The sequence below is a fragment of the Girardinichthys multiradiatus genome, chromosome 10 (assembly GCF_021462225.1).
Source record: "Girardinichthys multiradiatus isolate DD_20200921_A chromosome 10, DD_fGirMul_XY1, whole genome shotgun sequence".
NCBI classification, from domain to species: Eukaryota; Metazoa; Chordata; class Actinopteri; order Cyprinodontiformes; family Goodeidae; genus Girardinichthys; species Girardinichthys multiradiatus.
In genome coordinates, this window is record NC_061803.1 from 1,592,918 (window position 1) to 1,614,811 (window position 21,894).

Here is a 21,894-nt window from a genome sequence, read left to right on the forward strand (position 1 = left end):
CATTCCCCACTGTATCACATTCCCACCTGTTAAACAATGGCCTACAGGAGGTCAGCTTGCTGGTGAAGCACCACAGCAGAACTGAAGCTCAGACTGCCCAGCATCTTCCTGGAGCTCACGAAGATATAAAAGAAATCACATCCAAACCAAGATGTGCAAACGGAAAGGATGAAGTGTGTCAGAATGCAGGTCCTCCAAGGGCTGAAGATGACATGGATCAGATGTAGTCACGGAAATAAAATTAGGTTTGAACTAAAGGAAACCTTTTCCTGAAGAGGAACAGACAAGAACTGATTCTTTCAAAGTGGCCGGCAGCACATTTAAAAGAAATTAGAGATGCACCGATCACAGTTTTGTGGCTGATTTCGGTTCACGTTTTACTTTAACAACTAGAAGATATAAAGCAGCATCCAGTCTGCCTGCTGTAATTAGTTATGTTAGCAGCAGAGCAGACACTGTACAACAGGCTTTTACTAATACTTTAAAACAAAGAATGATTTATGAAATAATTACAATGTTAACATTTTAAACTGTCTTTGGCCTCATATATTAGCAATCAGTGTGGTTAGATGAATTAGCTCAGTGGTTCTCAAACTTTCTCTGGCGATCCCACCAAAACCTAAACCAAATAGGTCAAAGATTTTACTTTTATTGAAGAAGATAAAAATCATTACTATCATTCTTCTTCAGAACTCAAAAAATAAAATAATAAAGATGCGCTAACTTGATAGTATCACAGTATTATCATTACTGAACATTATGTTTATTGTGTCATCCCTAAATGAGTCAAAGTCCTCTGACATTCACATTGGCTATCTGCGTGTACTGAGATTTTCAAACAGCTGCAAACATTTTCAAATTTAGAATAAAAAAATCAAAGAATAAAACAGAGCAACGTAGCAGCATTCCATTCAGACCTTCCTGTTATCTGCTGAAAGTCTTGCTCTCTTTTACTCTCTTGCAGTCAACGCTCAGATCATTAAGTGGACAACCAACTCTACAGTTTACCAAAGAGATAAATGTGAGGCCATCTGTCCAGCAGCTACAGCTTGGTCCAAACTGGGTCATTAACAGGACCTGAAATCCCAAACACAGCAGCAAATCTACAGGAAAATTTAAAGCCCAGACTTTGACCTGATTGAAGAGCAGTGGTGGGACCAAAAAGGTAGCCGTGCAGAAATGAATTCCTGCAAACCCCAATGAACCAATGCTGTATAGTGGAGTCAAAAGTCCTCCAAAAAACATTGTCTTCTTGTTATTTCTGTTAAAGGTGACCACAAGCTGCTAAATCCTGTGGTGTATTTAGTTTGATCTATCTGTGCTTAATAAATAAAAAGAGTGTGGAATCCTTTGCTTTAATCCACTTGAGATTTAATTTAAATGAATGTATCAGATGAGTCTTTTCTTATGATGTCCTGGCACTTTCATTCATTGCATTGAGAGAAAGGGTGAAAGTTATTTTCCCGTGATTTTCATGCATTCTGACAATTTTAGCACTTTTTCAAAATCTCACCTCCCTAAGCTCAGTGGTCAGTAGATTTAAGCCCTGCAGCTGCCAACAAACAACCATCAACAGCTTTTCAAGTGCTACTGGAAGAGCCACACCATCTTAACCTCTTTTTCGTGAATCACTTTGGATAACAGTACTGACTAAAATGCCTAAAATGGAAATGTAATGCAAATGAAGCTGGTGAGGGGCCAGGGCTGCACCGAACGCTACCTCTGCACCTTCCCGAGGGCGTTCAATCTATGACTGATGGATGTACGACCAAGACAACAATTGTAATTATCATCATCGTCTCTGTAAAACATTTATCATCACCATCATCAGCATAATAGTCATCTCCCTCCATCACCATCCGGCCATTATCATCACCATAATCACACACTTCGGGACGTGCACGGCAACGGACTGAGAGGAGTACCTACATCCAGAACCAGAACGCTCATCTGTCTTTCAATGTTACCCCAATACATTAATAAAAAGTTCATATTAATGCATATGGATGGACCACCTCATCTGCATTGTAAAAGCAGCCCAGCAGCAGCCTCCAGCTAATCAGAGAAGCTCGCACTGAGCAGGTCTGGATGGAAAGGGTCTCCCTAGTTACCCCAGCCACATCCAGCGACTGACAGGAATTAAAGTCCTGAACACATTTCCCAGTTTCACGATTCAGGCATCCGAGAAGAACGTCAACAAGAACATGTCAATTATTAATCCGGCGGCTGATTTATGTGGTTTCAAATGATGCATATTAAGGGCAACGGGTGGCGCTGCAACAGGAGATTTGGTTTGTGCAACTGCTTGTAATTGGGACTCTTTGTTTTTCTACTACACAAACAGCTGCACTTAAAGGAGCCGGGTGATGCACGGAGAGGAGATTACACAAATGTACTTGTGTGGAAACATGTGCCCACATTGTTTACCAGCAACATCTTTTAAACGTGATGCCGTTATATGGAGGTGGAAAAACGTGTGAAGGACAGAGGGAAGCAAATGAGTTAGAGGGAAGTTGCAGCAGACAGGATTCTGTGGCATTAGCATAATAAAGGCACGGAGGAGTTTATACTGAGGTCTTGACTTTGTGCTGAAATTTTGAGCTCAACTTTTTGCTGATCAAAGAAAACTGCTCTTTTGAAATATATGCAGATATATCTTGGAGATGTATATGTAAAACAGCTGCAGAGTTGTGGACCCGAGCTGCTAGCTTTATGCCATTCTTCTGTTTGTATGTACATACCATCAGGTCACATTAAAGAAGTTATTTTGGACCTTGAATGGAGATGTAGGAGTGTATGAGGATTTCATCTGAGAAGTAGTGTTAAGGTCAGACCTAAGACTCATTATGCTGTGGAGGTGGGAGGGTTTCTTCCTGGAACTCATAAGGAGCAGCTCCACCCTCACATCCTGCCTATCCTGATTGGCTGAATTCTAATTACCAAGGACTGCAGGTCAGGGCAAAGAAAAAAAGGAGTAAATTAGGGGTAACCAGAAAATGTAGAACAAACAGAGAAGAAGAAGAAACAGAAAAATAAAGAAAAGAAAGCAAATGAGAATAGGATGGGGGAAAAAGCAGGGTAATGTACGATTATGAGAAGCTAAACCTTCATCTCATGTGTGACATAACAGTCAACAATGTGACCACTTCAGGTCCTTTTCCACATTGTAAACGGATATTCTGGTTGGAAAAGAAACATTTCTTTCAAGAAGGGCAAAACGGTGGAAATACCCATGTCCTGCCAGTAGATGGAACTGGTGAGCATCAGCCAAACCTTTTATTCTGCTGACCCAGCATAATTAAGAACCCTGTCCGTTCCACCCCAGCTTCTGCCTTATGTCAGGTTTACACCTCAGTAGTCCACAATGTCTTCATATTTAAAAATCTTTTACATTTGTCTCATTTTAGGACATCGGAAGCCACTCTCAGGAGAGAGGGGTCCCTCCAGTGAGTTCTGGGTCTCCCCTGAGAGTGGGATGTGTGAGGAAAACCTCCAAAGCAAAAGGACCCAAAGAAATCCTGAGCAAATGCCTGAGCCGCCTCAGGAGCGGGTCTACTCCCAAGCTCCCCTATCGCTTTAGCCCAGCAGCTCTGCAGAGGAAGCTTATTTCAGCCAGTTGTATCAAGGATCTCACTCTTCTTCACTACCAACAGACTGGAGCAACTCCTGCAGAACTCCATCTCCCCATTCTTCATTCTTCCATCCCTCATGAACATGAAGACATGATACCATAGGAAAATAACCCTCCTGCATTGCATTCCTACACATTTAACGCTGTATCGTATAAAACCAGATCACCACATAAGCCAGTCTGCCACAGATTTTTTGGACGTGTAAAAGATATTGACCAAACGAGGGCTGCAACTCTAAAACAGCATGTAAACCGTACATGTGCAAAAGCACCTCAACATCACAGCACAGAGCCAATAACACCATAAGGTAAGGTACCTAATGATGACGCAGCAGAACACTGTGAATTCCACCTCATTGTTCTCAGTATATGAACATTATGCTAAACAGGAGCATCAAAAGGGGCACATCACAGGACTGTTCAACAAAATCCCCTTCAGTTCCTCATGATTAGACACACATAACACATGTTAGTCAGCACACCAGCATACATGACAAGATAAAGGAATCGTGTGAAGCCAGCTGAAAGCTGCTGATCATACTGAACACACCATTCCCACTGGGAGACATAGTGGTGGCACCATCATGCAGTGGGGATGCTGCTCTTCAGCAGAAACAGGGAAACTGGTCTGTGTTGATGGGAAGATGGATGGAGCTAAATCCTGGAAGAAAACCTCTTAGATACAGCCAGAGATAAAATTGGATGGTTTAGATCAAAGCATATCCATGAGTTAGAATGGCCTAGTCAAAGTAAAGAACTAAATCAAACTGAGAATGTGTGACTTAAAAACTACTCTTCTTCCAATTTAAGCTTGAGTTGTTTTGCAAAGAAAATGGGAAGTAACTCTCCATCTTTTTGCAAAGAAAAACAGACAAAAAACTTTAGTCTCCAGATGTTCAAAACTGGTAGAGCAATACACCAAAAGACCAGCTGCTATGACAGCACTGCAGGCGGTACTGCAAAGTACTGATCCACAATTTCAGAATTTGGTGAAAAATTATGGAGACTATGTGTCGTTTTCCCTCCACTTCTAAATTATGCGCTACTTTGTGCTGGTTCTATCACCTAACTTGCTGCAGCTGCTTTAATATGGTCATTATGGCTTTAGAGGAGGACAAGAGCAGAGAAAAGGTTGGAGAGATGGAGGGACCAAGGCCCAGAGGCCACAAATAGTAGAACCCAACGTATAATGGGGAAAATGCATCAATCTTTCTCTCCATCACTGTCTGTCTCCTATCATCCATCCCCGAGCCTTCCTGCATTTTAGATATCATTTCAGAGAAAATGGTGGGGTGGTGGTAGTGAGGGGGTAGTATGAGTAGCCTCAGACCCCCTGTAATGCCCTAAAATTTCTGCTGCAGAAGAGATGAATAGAGACCCAGGGACAGGAAAAGGGAAAAGAAGGCGGGAGACATTTGGGGAGAGAGGGTGTAAGCAGTGGTGGTTCAGCCAACCTTTTCTGCTCATTATGTGTAGCAGCAGAACAGAGCTCTTAGCAAACCTTAGCTTCTCTTCAACCACAAGGTTGCTGTGACCTAACTTAGACTTCTGCTTCTAAAATCCCCAGACTCTCTCAGAGGCTCCCACAAACCCTCTCCGGCTTCAGCTTTGGCTCATTGCTCTAATCACTGGTTCAATTGTGCGAGCATATGAGCGAGAATGGGAAGAAAAGACGTTGGTATTCACTGGAGGGTATTTTTTAAGAGACCCTTGGCCTCTGCTAGGGAAACGCACAGGTCTTTAAAGATGTTGGCTTGACGTTCAATCAGCACAACAGCCTCACCTTAACAAGTGACTGCGGCAACCTTGGCCATCCATTAGCCCATCTAAGAACAAAAGCCGTTTCCACTGGGAGCCATTAGACGGATATAGCTCTGGGAAAGGGAAGTATCCAATACACCAGATGGGCTGCGCTTTATCCCCGCTCCAGGGCTGGACAGCAGTCTCTCGGAGATCATTATTGAGAGGAAGAAATCAGGCTATATCTGCACAACACATGGAGAACGTTTGGCTGCGATGCTGGAGTGAATCCACGAATCCCAACTGCAGTGATTATAGCTGAACTCCCCGTGGATTCCTGCATCCACTTTAAACAACTTCTACCACATTTCAATTAAAACAATAGTTTTACTCCAAATTAAAAGTTAACTCTACAGAAACTTCCAGACATATTCATTCTCACATCACAACCACAAACTTCAATGCATTTTATCAGACTAATGATTGATTGATCATCACAAATTAGTGCCTAATAGTGAAGTGGAAAGAAAAGGACGTTTTAAAAAGTATTCACTAATAAAAATCTGAAATGGTTGGCAGGCATATGTTTTTAATCATCCTGAGTTAATACTTCTCAACAGGATTTAGGTCTGGACTTTGACTGGGCCATTCTAACGCATACATAGGCGAACCTCCAACTATTAAATCTTTTGCAGCCTCTGACAGATGTTCTTTTTTAGGTTTGTTCTGTATTTCATTTCATTAATGTTCCCATGAACTCTAATCTGAGTCTAAAGAAAAGCATCCACACAGCATGATGCCGCCACCACCCTGTTCCACAGCAGATATGCATGTTCAGGGTGATGTGCATTGCTAGTTTTCTGACTCTCAGTGTTTAGAATGTTGGCCAAAAAGTTACATTTTGGTCTCATCTGACCAGAGTTTCCTCTTCTGGGATCCTTGCATGGCTTGGGCCAAACTGCAAGACTTTTAACGGCTTTCTTCTTGCAACTCTTCCATAAAGGCCAGATGTGTCGAATGGACAACCAACAGTTGTCGTGTTGACAGATTCTCCACACCGAGCTCTGGATCTTTGTAGCTCCTCCAGAGTTACCATGGTCCTCTTTGCTGCGTCTCTGATTAATATTCTCCTTGACTAGCCTCTCAGTGTAGCTGTGTTCCTTGGTCTTCATGATGCTGGCTGCTTTCTAATATTCTCTACAGAACCAAGTCACTGACTGGATGCAATTTGCTGGGTTTCCTTAGACAGAAAAACTTTTTAACTTTTTTAGGATTGATTGGAATGTATGAACCTGACTTTTGTGAAGAGCCTTGAGACGACATATGCTGTGAATTGGCGTTATATAAATAAACTGAATTGAATTGAATTGAACCCCTGAGGCCAGAAACAGAACATCTGGACTCTGGTTTACTAATGAGGTGACTTCTTAAGGCAAGTGGTAGAACTGGATTTTAATTATGTGTATCACAATAAAGGGGGTGAATAAGAATGTACCCAATGCTTTTCAGAGTTTTACTTGAAAATCAGGTATCACTGTGTGCTACTTTGCTCTGTGTGAAAGTATCACATATCGTCACCTTACTAAAATAATGGCCTATGTCATTTTTTGTCAAAAAGGATTTTGTTTTTGCCTAAATCATCTCCTCTTGATGCTCACCACCTCTAATAAAATTCCTCACTTGAGGAGGTCATGCAGGTCCATGCCAGTTGTATAATGGCCAATGTCAAGAGTGTGACTTAGACAGTTTTACAGGCTTCACTTCATCAAAATGGTGACCGCTTCAGGAAAAACACCAAAATCTTCGCAGCCGCTGAAGCCATTTCGGTAATTCAGAGCTCGATCCTTATCAAGTGATGAGGATTGCCACAATATAGGCTAGGCATTAAACATTGCATAGATATTTAGTATTTTGTTCTGCCCACAAACTAGCTCCATTCATGAAGCTTGAGCAAAGAGTGGAAGAGCTCCAGAACCTGTGGCTGTAACAAGTAATCGTTTTTGGTCAACTCTTATCTTTCTTTTTAAAGATTCCTTCATCAAATGTTTTTCTTTTAATTTTCCATATTATATGATCTAACTGAGAAAGATATGTAGCTTAATAAAAATAACCATATATTTTGTGAAGTTTTTTGTGATCCTGAAAAACCTGGAAAAATGACAAAGACCATTGTTTTAGGAAGGTGATGATATAATCCCAATGAAATACATAAAAGTTTGTGGAAAGGTTTAAGGGGAATCCTTCTGAAAGTCACTGTACATTAAACAAAGTGTGTGCAGTTCTTTAACAGAGAGCAGGGAGCCAGACGTTTGTGCAAGAAGCAGCAAAAAGGCAGAAATTATAACAATCCATCTCATTTCGCTGGGCTTCCATCCTGTCAGGAGAGAGAAGATGTTTTCACCCAAGAAGACTTCGCTCAGCTCTGAGCCCGAGTCCTGGGTTGTGAATTTGCATCTATTATGCATAAGTTGAGCCGAGCCGAGCTGAGCTCAGCCAGCCTGACCATCAGTTATAAGTGAAGATGTGCCTCCTGTCTCCTCCTGTCCTTCATGGTTTCCTCGTTACATCTGTGCCTCCTGGTTACACATCGGATAACAGCGTTCTGTGTGTGGGTGTGTGTGGGTGTGTGTGTGTCAGGCAGTTCTGTAAAGCATCTAGATGGGTGTCTACATGTGATCTTTAACTGTGCTGGTCTGTGTGCATGTATGCCATGCAACAAACTCCATATTTATAGCCCCCATACTCATGTGTGTTTGCACATGTATGAAACATTGTGACAGTCAGGGTTATGAGGGTCTGTCTGTCTCATGAGGTTAGACCAGGGGGCTGTGTCTGTGTGTGCTTTGCTCTGGGAGGTGGCTGTGCTGACAGAGATGAGGTGTAACACCTTGTTAATGTGACAGTCATCCAGGGAGTGAGCTGCTGTGGTCTGCTTTACTTGATTGCTTGACAGATACAAGAGGAAGCACAATCTCAGCTCCTTAAGCTTCTCTTCAGTTCTCAGCACATCTCACTTAGAGAAGAGCATCCCAGAGAGTTTAGGAGCTGTGCTGTTCAAGTGATTATCATGGTCTGGACGTTCGTGGCTCTGATGAGACTTCATATCAGACAGATGTTTTGCGAACCGCATCATGATTTGTGGACAAACTTCTGTCTGTTCTGCAGCAGAGCGAGTCAGCGGCAGGGAGACCTAGTAGGCTAGTAGGGTCACAACGCACAACATGGGCAACAAGAGCTTCTTCATCAGTGAAGGAAAAGAGAAATAAAAAGCTTTGGATAGTCTGTTTGGTTTTTCAAACATGACGTTTCTGGTGCCAGCTGGTCAGTACCTTTCAAAAGTGGTCCAAGAAAGGAACAATTCATCAAGGTGTGATCCGTTCCAACAGAGGAGGTATTTTAGCTCCAGTTGCTGGGGAAGTTAACGCTGGTTCTGATGGTAAGGCGTCAGAGCAGCAGCAGGCCAGTCAGGGTACCAGTGCTGACCACTGTCAGAATGGCCTCCTTCAGCAGGATAACACCCCCTTCCTCGAAGTAAAAAATCTTCAGGAATGGGTTAAGACCCATAACAATGTGGTTGAGGTGCTCCCCAGACCTAAACTCAATCAAGTATCTATGGAAAGTTCTGGACCAGGGCTGTCCAACTCCAGTCCCCAAGAGCCTGAGTCCGGCATGTTTCAGACACATCCCTGCTCCAACACAGCTCAATTACTGGCTCAATTGCCTCCTCAGAACGTCCTCAAGCTCTGCAGAGTCATCATAATGAATCTATTATTGGATGTAGGTGTGTTGATCCAGGGGGTCATCTACAACTTGCTAGACACATGTTTAGTCTTTAAACAGAATAATGATCCAGAGCATATGGCAGAACAACACAGAAATGGTTCACCAACACCGAATCAGCTTTCTTCCATGGCCAGTTTCAGCTCTGGGCCCCCCATCTCAGACCAGATGCAGCACCAGTTCCACTGGGTTCTGAAAACCATTCATATACCATTCACCCTGAGCAAGGTACCAGAGGAGCACAGCTCCTGGCTTGGGGTGTGGAGGTGCCAGCAGCTCATTGGAGCTCAGATTGCACTCAGGTCAAAGCTGAAAATTTGTTGAACTTTCACCTTGGTGCATTGTGACAGATCAGCCAATAGAGAAAGGATGAAGTTTCTCCAGACCAAGCTCCTGCTGATCAATGAGGACACAGAGCTTCTTCAGAAGCTCCACACAGATCTGTGAATCACAGAGTCTCATTTTCTCATGTTTTTATCTCTACCAGGCTTAGTTCTAATGCTGGTTTTAACACAAGAATAAAATGCAGAGGAAATCTGTTCAGCTCAGCTCCACTGGACTCACAGAGTCCTGCAGAGATGTCAGCAAATGTCTGAAAGTCCCACAAGTCCTGTCTTACAGACGAAACAGGGCACAAAGTTTAAAAGAATTATTTCTTAACAAATGCTCTGAATTTGGAGAACGGTGTACCGGTAACGTTTCAGGACCAGTTGGTCTGAACAGAAAAAAGCTGCGCAGTAATTTATGTTCTGCTGTCATTGTGAAACTAAAGCATCTCCAGGCAGGACAAAAAATACCAGCTTAACTCCCTCATTCAGGTGCTGCTAAACAGTCATCAGGTACAAGAATCCAGTCTGGTACCAGTACTTAACAACTTTAATCCAAATGTTTCTGAATTCATTTTTACACCAAAATTATTTAAAACAGAACCATCAGCTAATAAAGCTGATTAATCTGGACAATGATTATCAATGTTGCTTCGGTCAGAGAACAGAAACCAGCAGACAAACAGGCAAATTAAAGGTTTGTTTGACCAGCAGAGCAAAGTGAGGAGGATTAGAAAGCTCTAAAAACAACACCGCTAATGACCACTGATGATGAGCTTTTGATGCTAATGTATAAGTCTTTCTAAGCTGCCTCACTGTTTGTCTTAATGAACCTCTCATACTGTATTGCTCTCCTCATAATTCATAAAGAACATTATCTCTTTATATGCACATAATGCTTTTGTCCTCTGGTCAGTGTTTTTCATCATGAATAAACTCTTCCGTATATTGTGCATCACTGCGGCTCAGTCGGAGCTTCCTGTAGGATTTTTCCTGGTGAGGACGGAACCTGACGCACCTGATAGACGTGGTAGGTGTTCGCAGCTCTGCCCTGCAGGAACACGGAGGGGATCCACACGTTGATGAGAGCACGATGAGCCCTGAGTGACACCAACAACAGAAGCATCATCTTCATCATTATGTAGAAGGAAAACTTAAAGGGATAGTTTAAGACTTTTGAAGTGAGGTCCTCTTAAACGGTTATAAGCAGTCATTATCTTACCTGCAGTAATAAATCCATGTTAATTGGTTCTGAAAACTGGCTGGACGGGTCAAAACCTTCTTCTACGGCCCTGAACTGACTCCAGTCTCCCAAACATCATAGCGGTTTGTTTAACCTTATTTATAAACCTTTAAACCTACATTGGGCAGTTATTTAAACAGAAGTTGATGATTATTTACACAGGAAATTGAGGAGGAAGTGGTGTGCCACCAATTATCTTCCTGTGTGAAACACATACTGTGAGCAGGGCATTTCCAGTCAGAGTAACTACCTAAGCTAGTAAAGCAAGGTATAAATCAAGCAAATAGCGTTCAAATACGTTGCTTTATTTTTGCTTTTCATGTCATTTTTACTTTTCTGGTCAAAAACATCTTACATGTTCCGCTGTCAGTACAGGTCCTTCTCAAAATATTAGCATATTGTGATAAAGTTCATTATTTTCCATAATGTCATGATGAAAATTTAACATTCATATATTTTAGATTCATTGCACACTAACGGAAATATTTCAGGTCTTTTATTGTCTTAATACGGATGATTTTGGCATACAGCTCATGAAAACCCAAAATTCCTATCTCACAAAATTAGCATATCATTAAAAGGGTCTCTAAACGAGCCATGAACCTAATCATCTGAATCAACGAGTTAACTCTAAACACCTGCAAAAGATTCCTGAGGCCTTTAAAACTCCCAGCCTGGTTCATCACTCAAAACCCCAATCATGGGTAAGACTGCCGACCTGACTGCTGTCCAGAAGGCCACTATTGACACCCTCAAGCAAGAGGGTAAGACACAGAAAGACATTTCTGAACGAATAGGCTGTTCCCAGAGTGCTGTATCAAGGCACCTCAGTGGGAAGTCTGTGGGAAGGAAAAAGTGTGGCAGAAAACGCTGCACAACGAGAAGAGGTGACCGGACCCTGAGGAAGATTGTGGAGAAGGGCCGATTCCAGACCTTGGGGGACCTGCGGAAGCAGTGGACTGAGTCTGGAGTAGAAACATCCAGAGCCACCGTGCACAGGCGTGTGCAGGAAATGGGCTACAGGTGCCGCATTCCCCAGGTCAAGCCACTTTTGAACCAGAAACAGCGGCAGAAGCGCCTGACCTGGGCTACAGTGAAGCAGCACTGGACTGTTGCTCAGTGGTCCAAAGTACTTTTTTCGGATGAAAGCAAATTCTGCATGTCATTCAGAAATCAAGGTGCCAGAGTCTGGAGGAAGACTGGGGAGAAGGAAATGCCAAAATGCCAGAAGTCCAGTGTCAAGTACCCACAGTCAGTGATGGTCTGGGGTGCCGTGTCAGCTGCTGGTGTTGGTCCACTGTGTTTTATCAAGGGCAGGGTCAATGCAGCTAGCTATCAGGAGATTTTGGAGCACTTCATGCTTCCATCTGCTGAAAAGCTTTATGGAGATGAAGATTTCATTTTTCAGCACGACCTGGCACCTGCTCACAGTGCCAAAACCACTGGTAAATGGTTTACTGACCATGGTATCACTGTGCTCAATTGGCCTGCCAACTCTCCTGACCTGAACCCCATAGAGAATCTGTGGGATATTGTGAAGAGAACATTGAGAGACTCAAGACCCAACACTCTGGATGAGCTAAAGGCCGCTATCGAAGCATCCTGGGCCTCCATAAGACCTCAGCAGTGCCACAGGCTGATTGCCTCCATGCCACGCCGCATTGAAGCAGTCATTTCTGCTAAAGGATTCCCGACCAAGTATTGAGTGCATAACTGTACATGATTATTTGAAGGTTGACGTTTTTTGTATTAAAAACACTTTTCTTTTATTGGTCGGATGAAATATGCTAATTTTGTGAGATAGGAATTTTGGGTTTTCATGAGCTGTATGCCTAAATCATCCATATTAAGACAATAAAAGACCTGAAATATTTCAGTTAGTGTGCAATGAATCTAAAATATATGAATGTTAAATTTTCATTATGACATTATGGAAAATAATGAACTTTATCACAATATGCTAATATTTTGAGAAGGACCTGTATGTTTCATAGAGGAAGATAATTGGTGGCGCACAGCCTCCAACCTCCATTCCTCTAGTAAATAATCATCAGCTTTACCTCCCTTGCAAATATGACGGTTCTAAGCACTCTAACCAATGTTTTGGAGACTGGAGGTTTTTTTACGATGGTAGAAGTCCTCTTTGGTCCTGACTGTTCAGCTTGACCCACCAGAACCAACTAATCTGGATTTAAACTTAACAAAGAAACCAACTGAGCTATCCACAGCAAGACTGCTAATAACCTTTAAACAAAACCTCACTTAAAAAATCCTGTACTGCACCTTTAAGACAGAACTTCAAACATTAGTAGAGAAACACTCACCAGCCACTTTATTAGGTACACCTTGCTAGTACCGAGTTGAACCCCCTTTTGCCTTCAGAACTGCCTTAATCCTTGGTGGCATAGATTCAACAAGGTACTGGAAACATTCCTCAGAGAGTTTGGTCCATATTGACATGATAGCATCACACAGATGCTGCAGATTTGTCGGCTGCATCCATGATGAGAATCTCCTGTTCCACCACATCCCAAAGGTGCTCTATTGGATTGAGATCTGGTGACTGTGGAGGCCATTTGAGTCCAGTGAACTCATTGTCATGTTCAAGAAACCAGTCTGAGATGATTCGTTCTTTATGACATGGCGCGTTATCCTGCTGGAAGTAACCATCAGAAGATGGGTCCACTGTGGTCATAAAGGGATGGACATGGTCAGCAACAATACTCAGGTAGACTGTGGTGTTGACACGATGCTCAATTGGTACTAAGGGGCCCAAAGTGGGCCAACAAAATATCCCCCACACCATTACACCACCACCACCAGCATGAACCGTTGATACAAGGCAGGATGGATCCATGCTTTCATGTTGGTGACACCAAATTCTGACCCTACCATCCGAATGTCGCAGCAGAAATCGAGACTCATCAGACCACGTTTTTCTAATCTTCTATTGTCCAATTTTGGTGAGTCTGTGTGAATTGTAGCCTCAGTTTCCTGTTCTTAGCTGACAGGAGTGGAACCCAGTGTGGTCTTCTGCTGCTGTAGCCCATTCAACGTGTTGTGTGTTCAGAGATGCTCTTCTGCATGCCTTGGTTGTAACGAGTGGTTATTTGAGATACTGTTGCCTTTCTATCAGCTCAAACCAGTCTGGCCATTCTCCTCTGAACTCTGGCATCAACAAGGCATTTTCACCCACAGAACTGCTGCCCACTGGATATTTTCTCTTTTTCGGACCATTCTCTGTAAACCCTAGAGATGGTAGTGCGTTAAAATCCCAGTAGATCAGCAGTTTCTGAAATACTCAGACCAGCCCGTCTGGCACCAACAACCATGCTACGTTCAAAGTCACTTAAATCACCTTTCTTCCCCGTTCTGATGCTCGGTTTGACCTGCAGCAGATCATCTTGACCATGTCTACATGCCTAAATACATTGAGTTGCTGCCATGTGATTGGTTGATTAGAAATTAACGAGCTGTTGGACAAGTGTACCTAATATAGTAGCCGGTGAGTGTATTTCACTTAAATGGCATTAAACTGTTGAGGAGACGTGGAGAAAAAGAGAGGAACTAGAAAGTGGGATTTAACTGAGAAAAAGTAACAAAAACAATCCTTACGTCTCAAAATCCGACAGACTGGGATCATCGGAAGTCTGGCTTAAATCACCTGGAACCTGAAAAAATGGGGGAGATTGACCATCAGAAGCCGAACAACAACTATCACAATAAATTGTGTTTCTAAGCAGGCTGTAGAAGAAGAAGAAGGCATGGAGGTTGTCCATCTTCTCAGCATGACATGTAAAAGGTTTGTTCCTTCATTAGCCACCATGTGTTGATTGATTGGTGGCGTAGAAACCCACCACACCCAGGTTAACATGGTGTCAATGTGATGAAGAGGTGCCCAGGACATTTGGCCCAAACTGTTCAACAATCATTACATTATTTATTTTATTGATATGAGATGCACAAACCAACTCTGTCAATTAAAGTTAAATCCCAGAACGCTCCATAGTGACTCCAGAGGTTGATTTGTTGTCTGCAAACATTTTTTACTTTTTCAATTATCATTATTACCCTTATTGCATCAACGTATTTAACCTGCATTTAGAAGGATAAAACAAGATGAAATCTCATTTAGTATTTAATATAACCCTGGAATAAAATACATTTTAATGGCTTAAAGAAGACCACATCACAGACAGAGTGGCCTTGTTCTGTTAGCTGATCAGTCAACTGGAAGCAGGAATAACCTTCAATCACAGGCTTCTCTCACATAAAACAAGTTCTTCTGTAAAAACTCTCTGTTGTTCCTGAATCACCATCTGAGCGCATCAGCGCCATCTGACACGTGTCAAGAAACACAGCTCTATTAATCCTAATTATAGCCACAACGCTAACTCACCTTCTCATAGGTCGGCCATCACGGCGCTGTCCCTTAGGGCTGCTATGATTAGTCGATGCAAACCACAATCTGCCGACATCAATATCTTTAGTCAGCCCGGTTTTTATGAGGGTCTTTAGAACAATTGATACAACCATTTCCCTCCAAACCGAGGTCATCGATGGGCTCCATGTCAGCTAAAACAAACATGGCAGATAAAGCATCTGCTACATGGTGAGATGAGCCAAGTTATGAAAGTTTTTCTCAAAAGTCAAAGTTGTCTTAGAAATAACTCAGTACCAAAACCCCCAGATTCTAATCTGACTGAACCAAATGAATGAAAAACATAGAAGATAACAGTGCAAAGATTATTCTGGTTCCCTGAAGAATCTCTGAAGCTGGACTTACTGTATGGTCTTGTTTGTCAACTAGAGAAGAAGAAACCTGATGTGAATGCATCTTCCTCCAATCTCAAAAACGAAACGGTGGGGTTCCCAAGGGATCCATTGACAGATAACTTTAACATTTACATGTTTCCTGCAGCTCAGATCAAAGAGTACTACAACATCTTCTGCTGATGATACACAGCTTGATGAAGACACAAATCAAGACCAGCGCTCAACGAGCCTCAACTAGCATGCAATTAACCCGAGTGTTGTTTGGGACTCGGATCTACGTCTTGAAAACCACTAAGTCAGCTTTCTGCTGCATGCATTTAGTTTTAGTAGACGAGATCATTGCAACAGGGTCTTTAATGGTCTCTGGAAAACTGTCCATCAGGCAGCTGCACCTCATCCAAAATGCTGCTGACAGAGTCCTGACCCACACCAGGAAAATGGATCATCTCAGAACCAGTTCTTAAATAGCTGCACTTACTCTCCCTGTTAGTCAAAAATAAATTTAAAAATTCTGCTATCAGTGTTTAATGAAGTGATTGTTTTACGCATGAGGCTGAAGATCAGCTCTGGACCGGACAGAAATTTAAAACTAAATGCCTTGTTATTATATCTGTCTTTTTTTGATGTCCTTTAGAGCACTTTGGATTGGCTTGTGCACGAATAGTGCTTCATAAATAAACCTTCCTTTCCTTCATCTCTCTGCCTGTCAGCTTTTTAGTCGTCCCAAAGAAGTTGTCTGAAGCTGCGCTAACCCCCTGCAGATCAAGCAGCTACTTCTAGAAGTTAAAAGCCTGCAGCCAACAAGAGCCCAAGATGGACACTTGCATGAGGAGTGAGCAGTCCAGCAGAGCAGGGCTGAAGCTGAAGGATAAGAGGCCCCATCTTCAGCCTGAGGCTTTCTTCACTGCAGCTGCCACAACCCACACTGAGGTCAGTGTGCATGTTCAGCCATCATCTCAAACAGATGTTGGTCTGTTCTGTTTTTACTGCAGTGAACAAATTGGAAGGACTGAGAAAAAGTTATTTACTTCAAATAACTAAGAAAGTTCTGAACAAAGAAGCCTTCATACGAGGTAAACGAGGTGCCACGATATAGATGGTGTTACCATGCTTCATCCTCAGTAGCACTGAAATGTGTGTCTTTCCCTCACTTTGAGGTAACGTACAGGGGTTGTACAATGAAACTGAAACACCTGGTTTTAGACCACAATAATTTATTAGTATGGTGTAGGGCCTCCTTTTGCGGCCAATACAGCGTCAATTCATCTTGGGAATGACATATACAAGTCCTGCACAGTGGTCAGAGGGATTTTAAGCCATTCTTCTTGCAGGATAGTGGCCAGGTCACTACGTGATACTGGTGGAGGAAAACGTTTCCTGACTCGCTCCTCCAAAACACCCCAAAGTGGCTCAATAATATTTAGATCTGGTGACTGTGCAGGCCATGGGAGATGTTCAACTTCACTTTCATGTTCATCAAACCAATCTTTCACCAGTCTTGCTGTGTGTATTGGTGCATTGTCATCCTGATACACGGCACCACCTTCAGGATACAATGTTTGAACCATTGGATGCACATGGTCCTCAAGAATGGTTCGGTAGTCCTTGGCAGTGACACGTCCATCTAGCACAAGTATTGGGCCAAGGGAATGCCATGATATGGCAGCCCAAACCATCACTGATCCACCCCCTTGCTTCACTCTGGGCATGCAACAGTTTGGGTGGCACGCTTCTTTGGGGCTTCTCCACACCGTAACTCTCCTGGATGTGGGGAAAACAGTAAAGGTGGACTCATCAGAGAACAATACATGTTTCACATTGTCCACAGCCCAAGATTTGCGCTCCTTGCACCATTGAAACCAACGTTTGGCATTGGCATGAGTGACCAAAGGTTTGGCTATAGCAGCCCAGCCGTGTATATTGACCCTGTGGAGCTCCTGACGGACAGTTCTGGTGGAAACAGGAGAGTTGAGGTGCACATTTAATTCTGCCGTGATTTGGGCAGCCGTGGTTTTATGTTTTTTGGATACAATCCGGGTTAGCACCCGAACATCCCTTTCAGACAGCTTCCTCTTGCGTCCACAGTTAATCCTGTTGGATGTGGTTCATCCTTCTTGGTGGTATGCTGACATTACCCTGGATACTGTGGCTCTTGATACATCACAAAGACTTGCCACCCATAATGTTGTGTGCATTTCAATATTTTGAGTAAAACTGTGCTCTTACCCTGCTAATTGAACCTTCACACTCTGCTCTTACTGGTGCAATGTGCAATCAATGAAGACTGGCTACCAGGCTGGTCCAATTTAGCCATGAAACCTCCCACACTAAAATGACAGGTGTTTCAGTTTCATTGTCCAACCCCTGTAGTACTGAGCATGGTTACTGGAACCGCTAACAGCTAACACAACAGCTTTCTAGTTGGCATCATTTCCACCAGAACTCATCAGAAGGTGCAGATCTTCATCTGTCACAGAGAGACGATTTGGCTCCAAGAGGGAGGCTGGTGGACCGACCGGCCCAAATGTGTGGAGAAGCAGTTACCTTTAAAGGTGGCACCAGAACAAACCTAGCAAACCACAGGACTAATCAACTGCAGCTTTTCCTACTTTCAGGTGAGATTATTGGGCCGGACCTGAAACAAGTACTCACTACGAGCAGGCCGCATGGTTTCCATGACAACTCACACTAATGTTGTCAGTGCACTCGAATCCGAGTGGTGATCGCACTTGTTTCATTTAAACTGGTGTCTTTTCTGATTGGACAGACATAAATTTTAATATCAGCAGCAGCAAAAACCTGCTGTAGGTCCCATGAGGACATTTTGGGGGTTTTCGAGGCTTCTTGAAGGATCTTGCAGTCTGCTTTTAGGGTGAACTTGCTTGGACGGACCTGGACATGTTGACAGATGTTCTGAGTGTCCTCCACCTGTAGACTATGTTCCCTACAGAGGAACAGCTGATTTCAGATTCTTCTGAGACCTCTTTAAATCCCTGGCCAGACTCAAAAGCTGCCCCAATCTTCTCTCTGAAGGCCTCAGACTGATCTTTGGACCTCACCATGGTGTCAGTCAGGAGCACCAAACTAAATGAGGTTTTTGTTTCATGTTACAGAATTTCAAGATGTCATCAGTTTTTACTGCTTATTTCTACTACTTGAAATGTTCTAGTTTAGATACTGAATTGACACTTTGAGCTGCGTTTTAAATGTAAACACCCATAAATCTAAATTCTGTGACTGGAATTGCTCAAGAAAACAATGTTTTTGCCAGAGACTTGTTGTCCTACGTCACTTTCATTTGAGCAATACGAAACTGTAAACAACATGACGGGTCTTGATGCAAACTCAACAAAAATTGTGGGCAGAGCAGCAGAGGAGTTAGGAGGAAGATGAGGTGTTTGTGTGAGCAGGCACTCACCGGTCCTCTGAGGTCAATGAGTTCCTGTCTCATCTGGACAATAAGGTGGTCTTTGGCCATGAGGGAGCGGTACAGGCGCTCGTTAAACTCTATTAACTCACCGTGCATCTCGGCCACCTGCAGCACACACAGACAAGGAGGAGAAAACATGCATTTAATCTCACTGTGGACTGCTGATGTAAGGCAGCTTATTGACAATGTGGTACATTTTTCTCGTATATAAAAACAGTTCTGAACAGACTAAAGAAAAGAGGCTGTCCAGGTGAGATATAATGAAAGCTGACAGTTCTGGACAGACTCTGGGAGCCAGGGGGACAGAGATGGGTGGGATGGAGTGAAGGTGTGAAACACGTTCATATCCAATAGTGGGACCCAGCCATGGATTTCAACATTAAACTCCGGTACGAACTCTTCTGGAACTTTTCAAAATAAAGTGCATTAACCTTGTTACTGGAATTCTAATTTCCCCTCGGGGATCAATAAAGTATCTTTGAATTGAATTGAATTGTTCTGGCACAGCCAGGAAACGGGATAACTGCGGACTTCCCATGATGCCACTGCCCGTATAAAACCCCACCTCTCCAACAAGCCGACCTCTTCCAAGCCGGTGTTCATCGGGATAGGAGGGGAACAAAGCGCGCTGATGTCTCTTTGCTGGCAAACAGACATAAACTCTTCAACTGGATCCAAGGATATCATACGATCATCGATCATATGCAAAGATAAGTACGAATGAAATACTGTCTGTGTATCTGGTATTTTCATTCATGAACGGGGAAATTAAGGTGTAAGAGTTGCTTACTTTCTCTGTGAGGCCTGCAGAAGCAAACTGTCCCAGAGAAGTTCCCTACAGAGAAGCGGTCTCTATTAAGCCAAGCGGAGCGCCTCCCAGTCTGGAAGAAAGACAGCAGAGACCCCATCACCGTGCAGTGGCGTTGGCGGACAACGAGCCATTCTTCATCCACAGCTGGAGGTTAGCGGGAAGCTAGCCCTTTGTTCACAGAGCACCTTCAACCCCCAAAGCTAAGGAGGTTAGCTGTAGCTAACCATTGATCAGTGTGGATACCTTCTTCAAACTTTATTGTCGCTTGGACAACATTCCTCAACACAGTTCATGAGGTTAAGTCTTTTGGGCAGAATAATAATAGAAAGATTTAGATTGAAATGATCTAAACGTTTTTCATTTTATGAAGTTTGGTTTTTTTGTGTTGAACTCAGCTATCTTGTTGCTAGCAGAATATCTGCAGCAAACGTGTTCAGGTTGTGTTCTTTGTTTGTGTTTTTAAAGTTAAGACAAACTTTACTTGAAGCGTGATTTTAAATACAGAACATTGATCATAACGCGCTGTCCGCGCTTATGCATTTTAACCCTTTTATTAACCCTGGTATTTTAAAGGTCTGTGTTTAATTCTGGTGCTAAAGAATATTTAACAGAAAGGTTGTTAGTTTTCAAGCTAGTGAATAATAGTTCCTAAACATTATTTTTCTAAATATGATAACTAAGTAAACACCATTAAGCCCCATTTCTCCAGAAAGATTTGGCTGTTTTCCAAAATATTCCCTTAATAATATTTCTTTAAATATTATTTCAATAACTAAAGGCAGCTAATGAGACACCGTTGAGAATTAGTCATCCAGAAGGTTGGTTTTATTCAGCAGATCATTCTTTAAAACATTATTTTATTAAAATAATATTTTATCTGATCTTACATTGTGAATGGTTGTCTAAACGTTTGCTGATTATTGTCTAAGTTAGTTCCAAGACTAATTTAACTTCACTTCCAGATTCTTCAAGATAATCCTTGGTTCTCAAACATAAACATTGCATGGTAATGTTGCATCACTCTTTTGGTCATAATTTTCAATCATCTTTAATCAACTTGTTTATATTGTACATAGTCCATTAGTCTTCATTATTCTTTAATTCTGCTTGGTAGTTTAGTTGGATTGTTTTAGCAAAGTAAAGAGTTTGTTGATTGAAATATGTTTGACTTTGAGTTGACTTATTTTTGTTAATAAATTCTTGTATTTTAAGAAATTGTGTGAATTTATTCCATATATGTGCAGAGTTTATGCTGTTCAATAATGTCAGAGCTCGTCTCACACCTTTCTATTTTGTCCTAATACCATCACCTTACTGGGCTGGTATTCACAGGACAACCCTTAACAGACCCAAATATTATTTGATTAAATATTAATATTAAATATTAAATAATATTCTCAGATTCATAATCACAACACCAATATATCCAGAATTTTTCCAGCCTGCTTTTCTATTTTCATCAGCTCTAACTAACCTTGACGTGCCGTTACTCACATCTGTGTGTGTGTGTCTCCATGTTAGGTCTCCTGTCTGGTTAACTGGGTTGGACAGTGTGGACAGGTCTCTGTCTGGAGACTGATAGCTGTGACACACACTGTGCTGCATGGAGAACACCTGGTGTAACAGCGTCGCTTCTGACTGACAGGTGACCCGGATAGATGCTGGTGTTACCAACGGCAACAATCACATCTTCATTCATTTACATGACACTTGAGAGCCAATAAGCGGGTTGGAGAATTCTTTGGTGAATGTGGAACATCAGATCCTGATCCAAGAAATTTTGGGTTGTTTCACGCTGGCGTTTTAAGTAATTCCTTGGACAGGACTGTTTCCTCCCAGCTGATTGCCCGGCAACAGCCTGGTTCTGACGAGATCTGTGGGACATCCTGTCAGACACACAGGATTTTATGTGACTTACCAACACAAAGTATTTTATAGTTGTCTTTTTAATTGTTTTTAATATTTGTCATTAATAAAAATATGTAAAAGAAAATGTATTTGTTGTCATGCCTCTGGTTTGTCTTCACCAGTTTAACGCAATTACAGACTAAGGTTTTCGCCCATTCTTCTTTCTAGAACAGCTGAAGCTCAGATTCTCAATTTGTATTCAGGTCTGAACTTTGACTAGGCCATTCTGACACCTGAACCTGGTTTGAT

At 42.4% G+C, this 21,894-nt stretch overlaps 1 protein-coding gene across 2 annotated transcripts in view; it reads right to left on the reverse strand.

Moving 5' to 3' along the window:
- snx29 (sorting nexin 29) overlaps window positions 1–21,894 on the reverse strand; it is a 152,323-nt gene that overhangs the window by 33,669 nt on the left and 96,760 nt on the right. For both annotated transcript variants that reach the window (XM_047377283.1, XM_047377284.1), the window contains exons 16-18: window positions 18,915–19,031; window positions 14,336–14,391; window positions 10,496–10,577 (exon numbers count right to left, since the gene is read on the reverse strand). In XM_047377283.1, coding sequence (XP_047233239.1) covers window positions 10,496–10,577; window positions 14,336–14,391; window positions 18,915–19,031 — 255 coding nt within the window. The remainder of the gene's footprint in view (window positions 1–10,495; window positions 10,578–14,335; window positions 14,392–18,914; window positions 19,032–21,894) is intronic.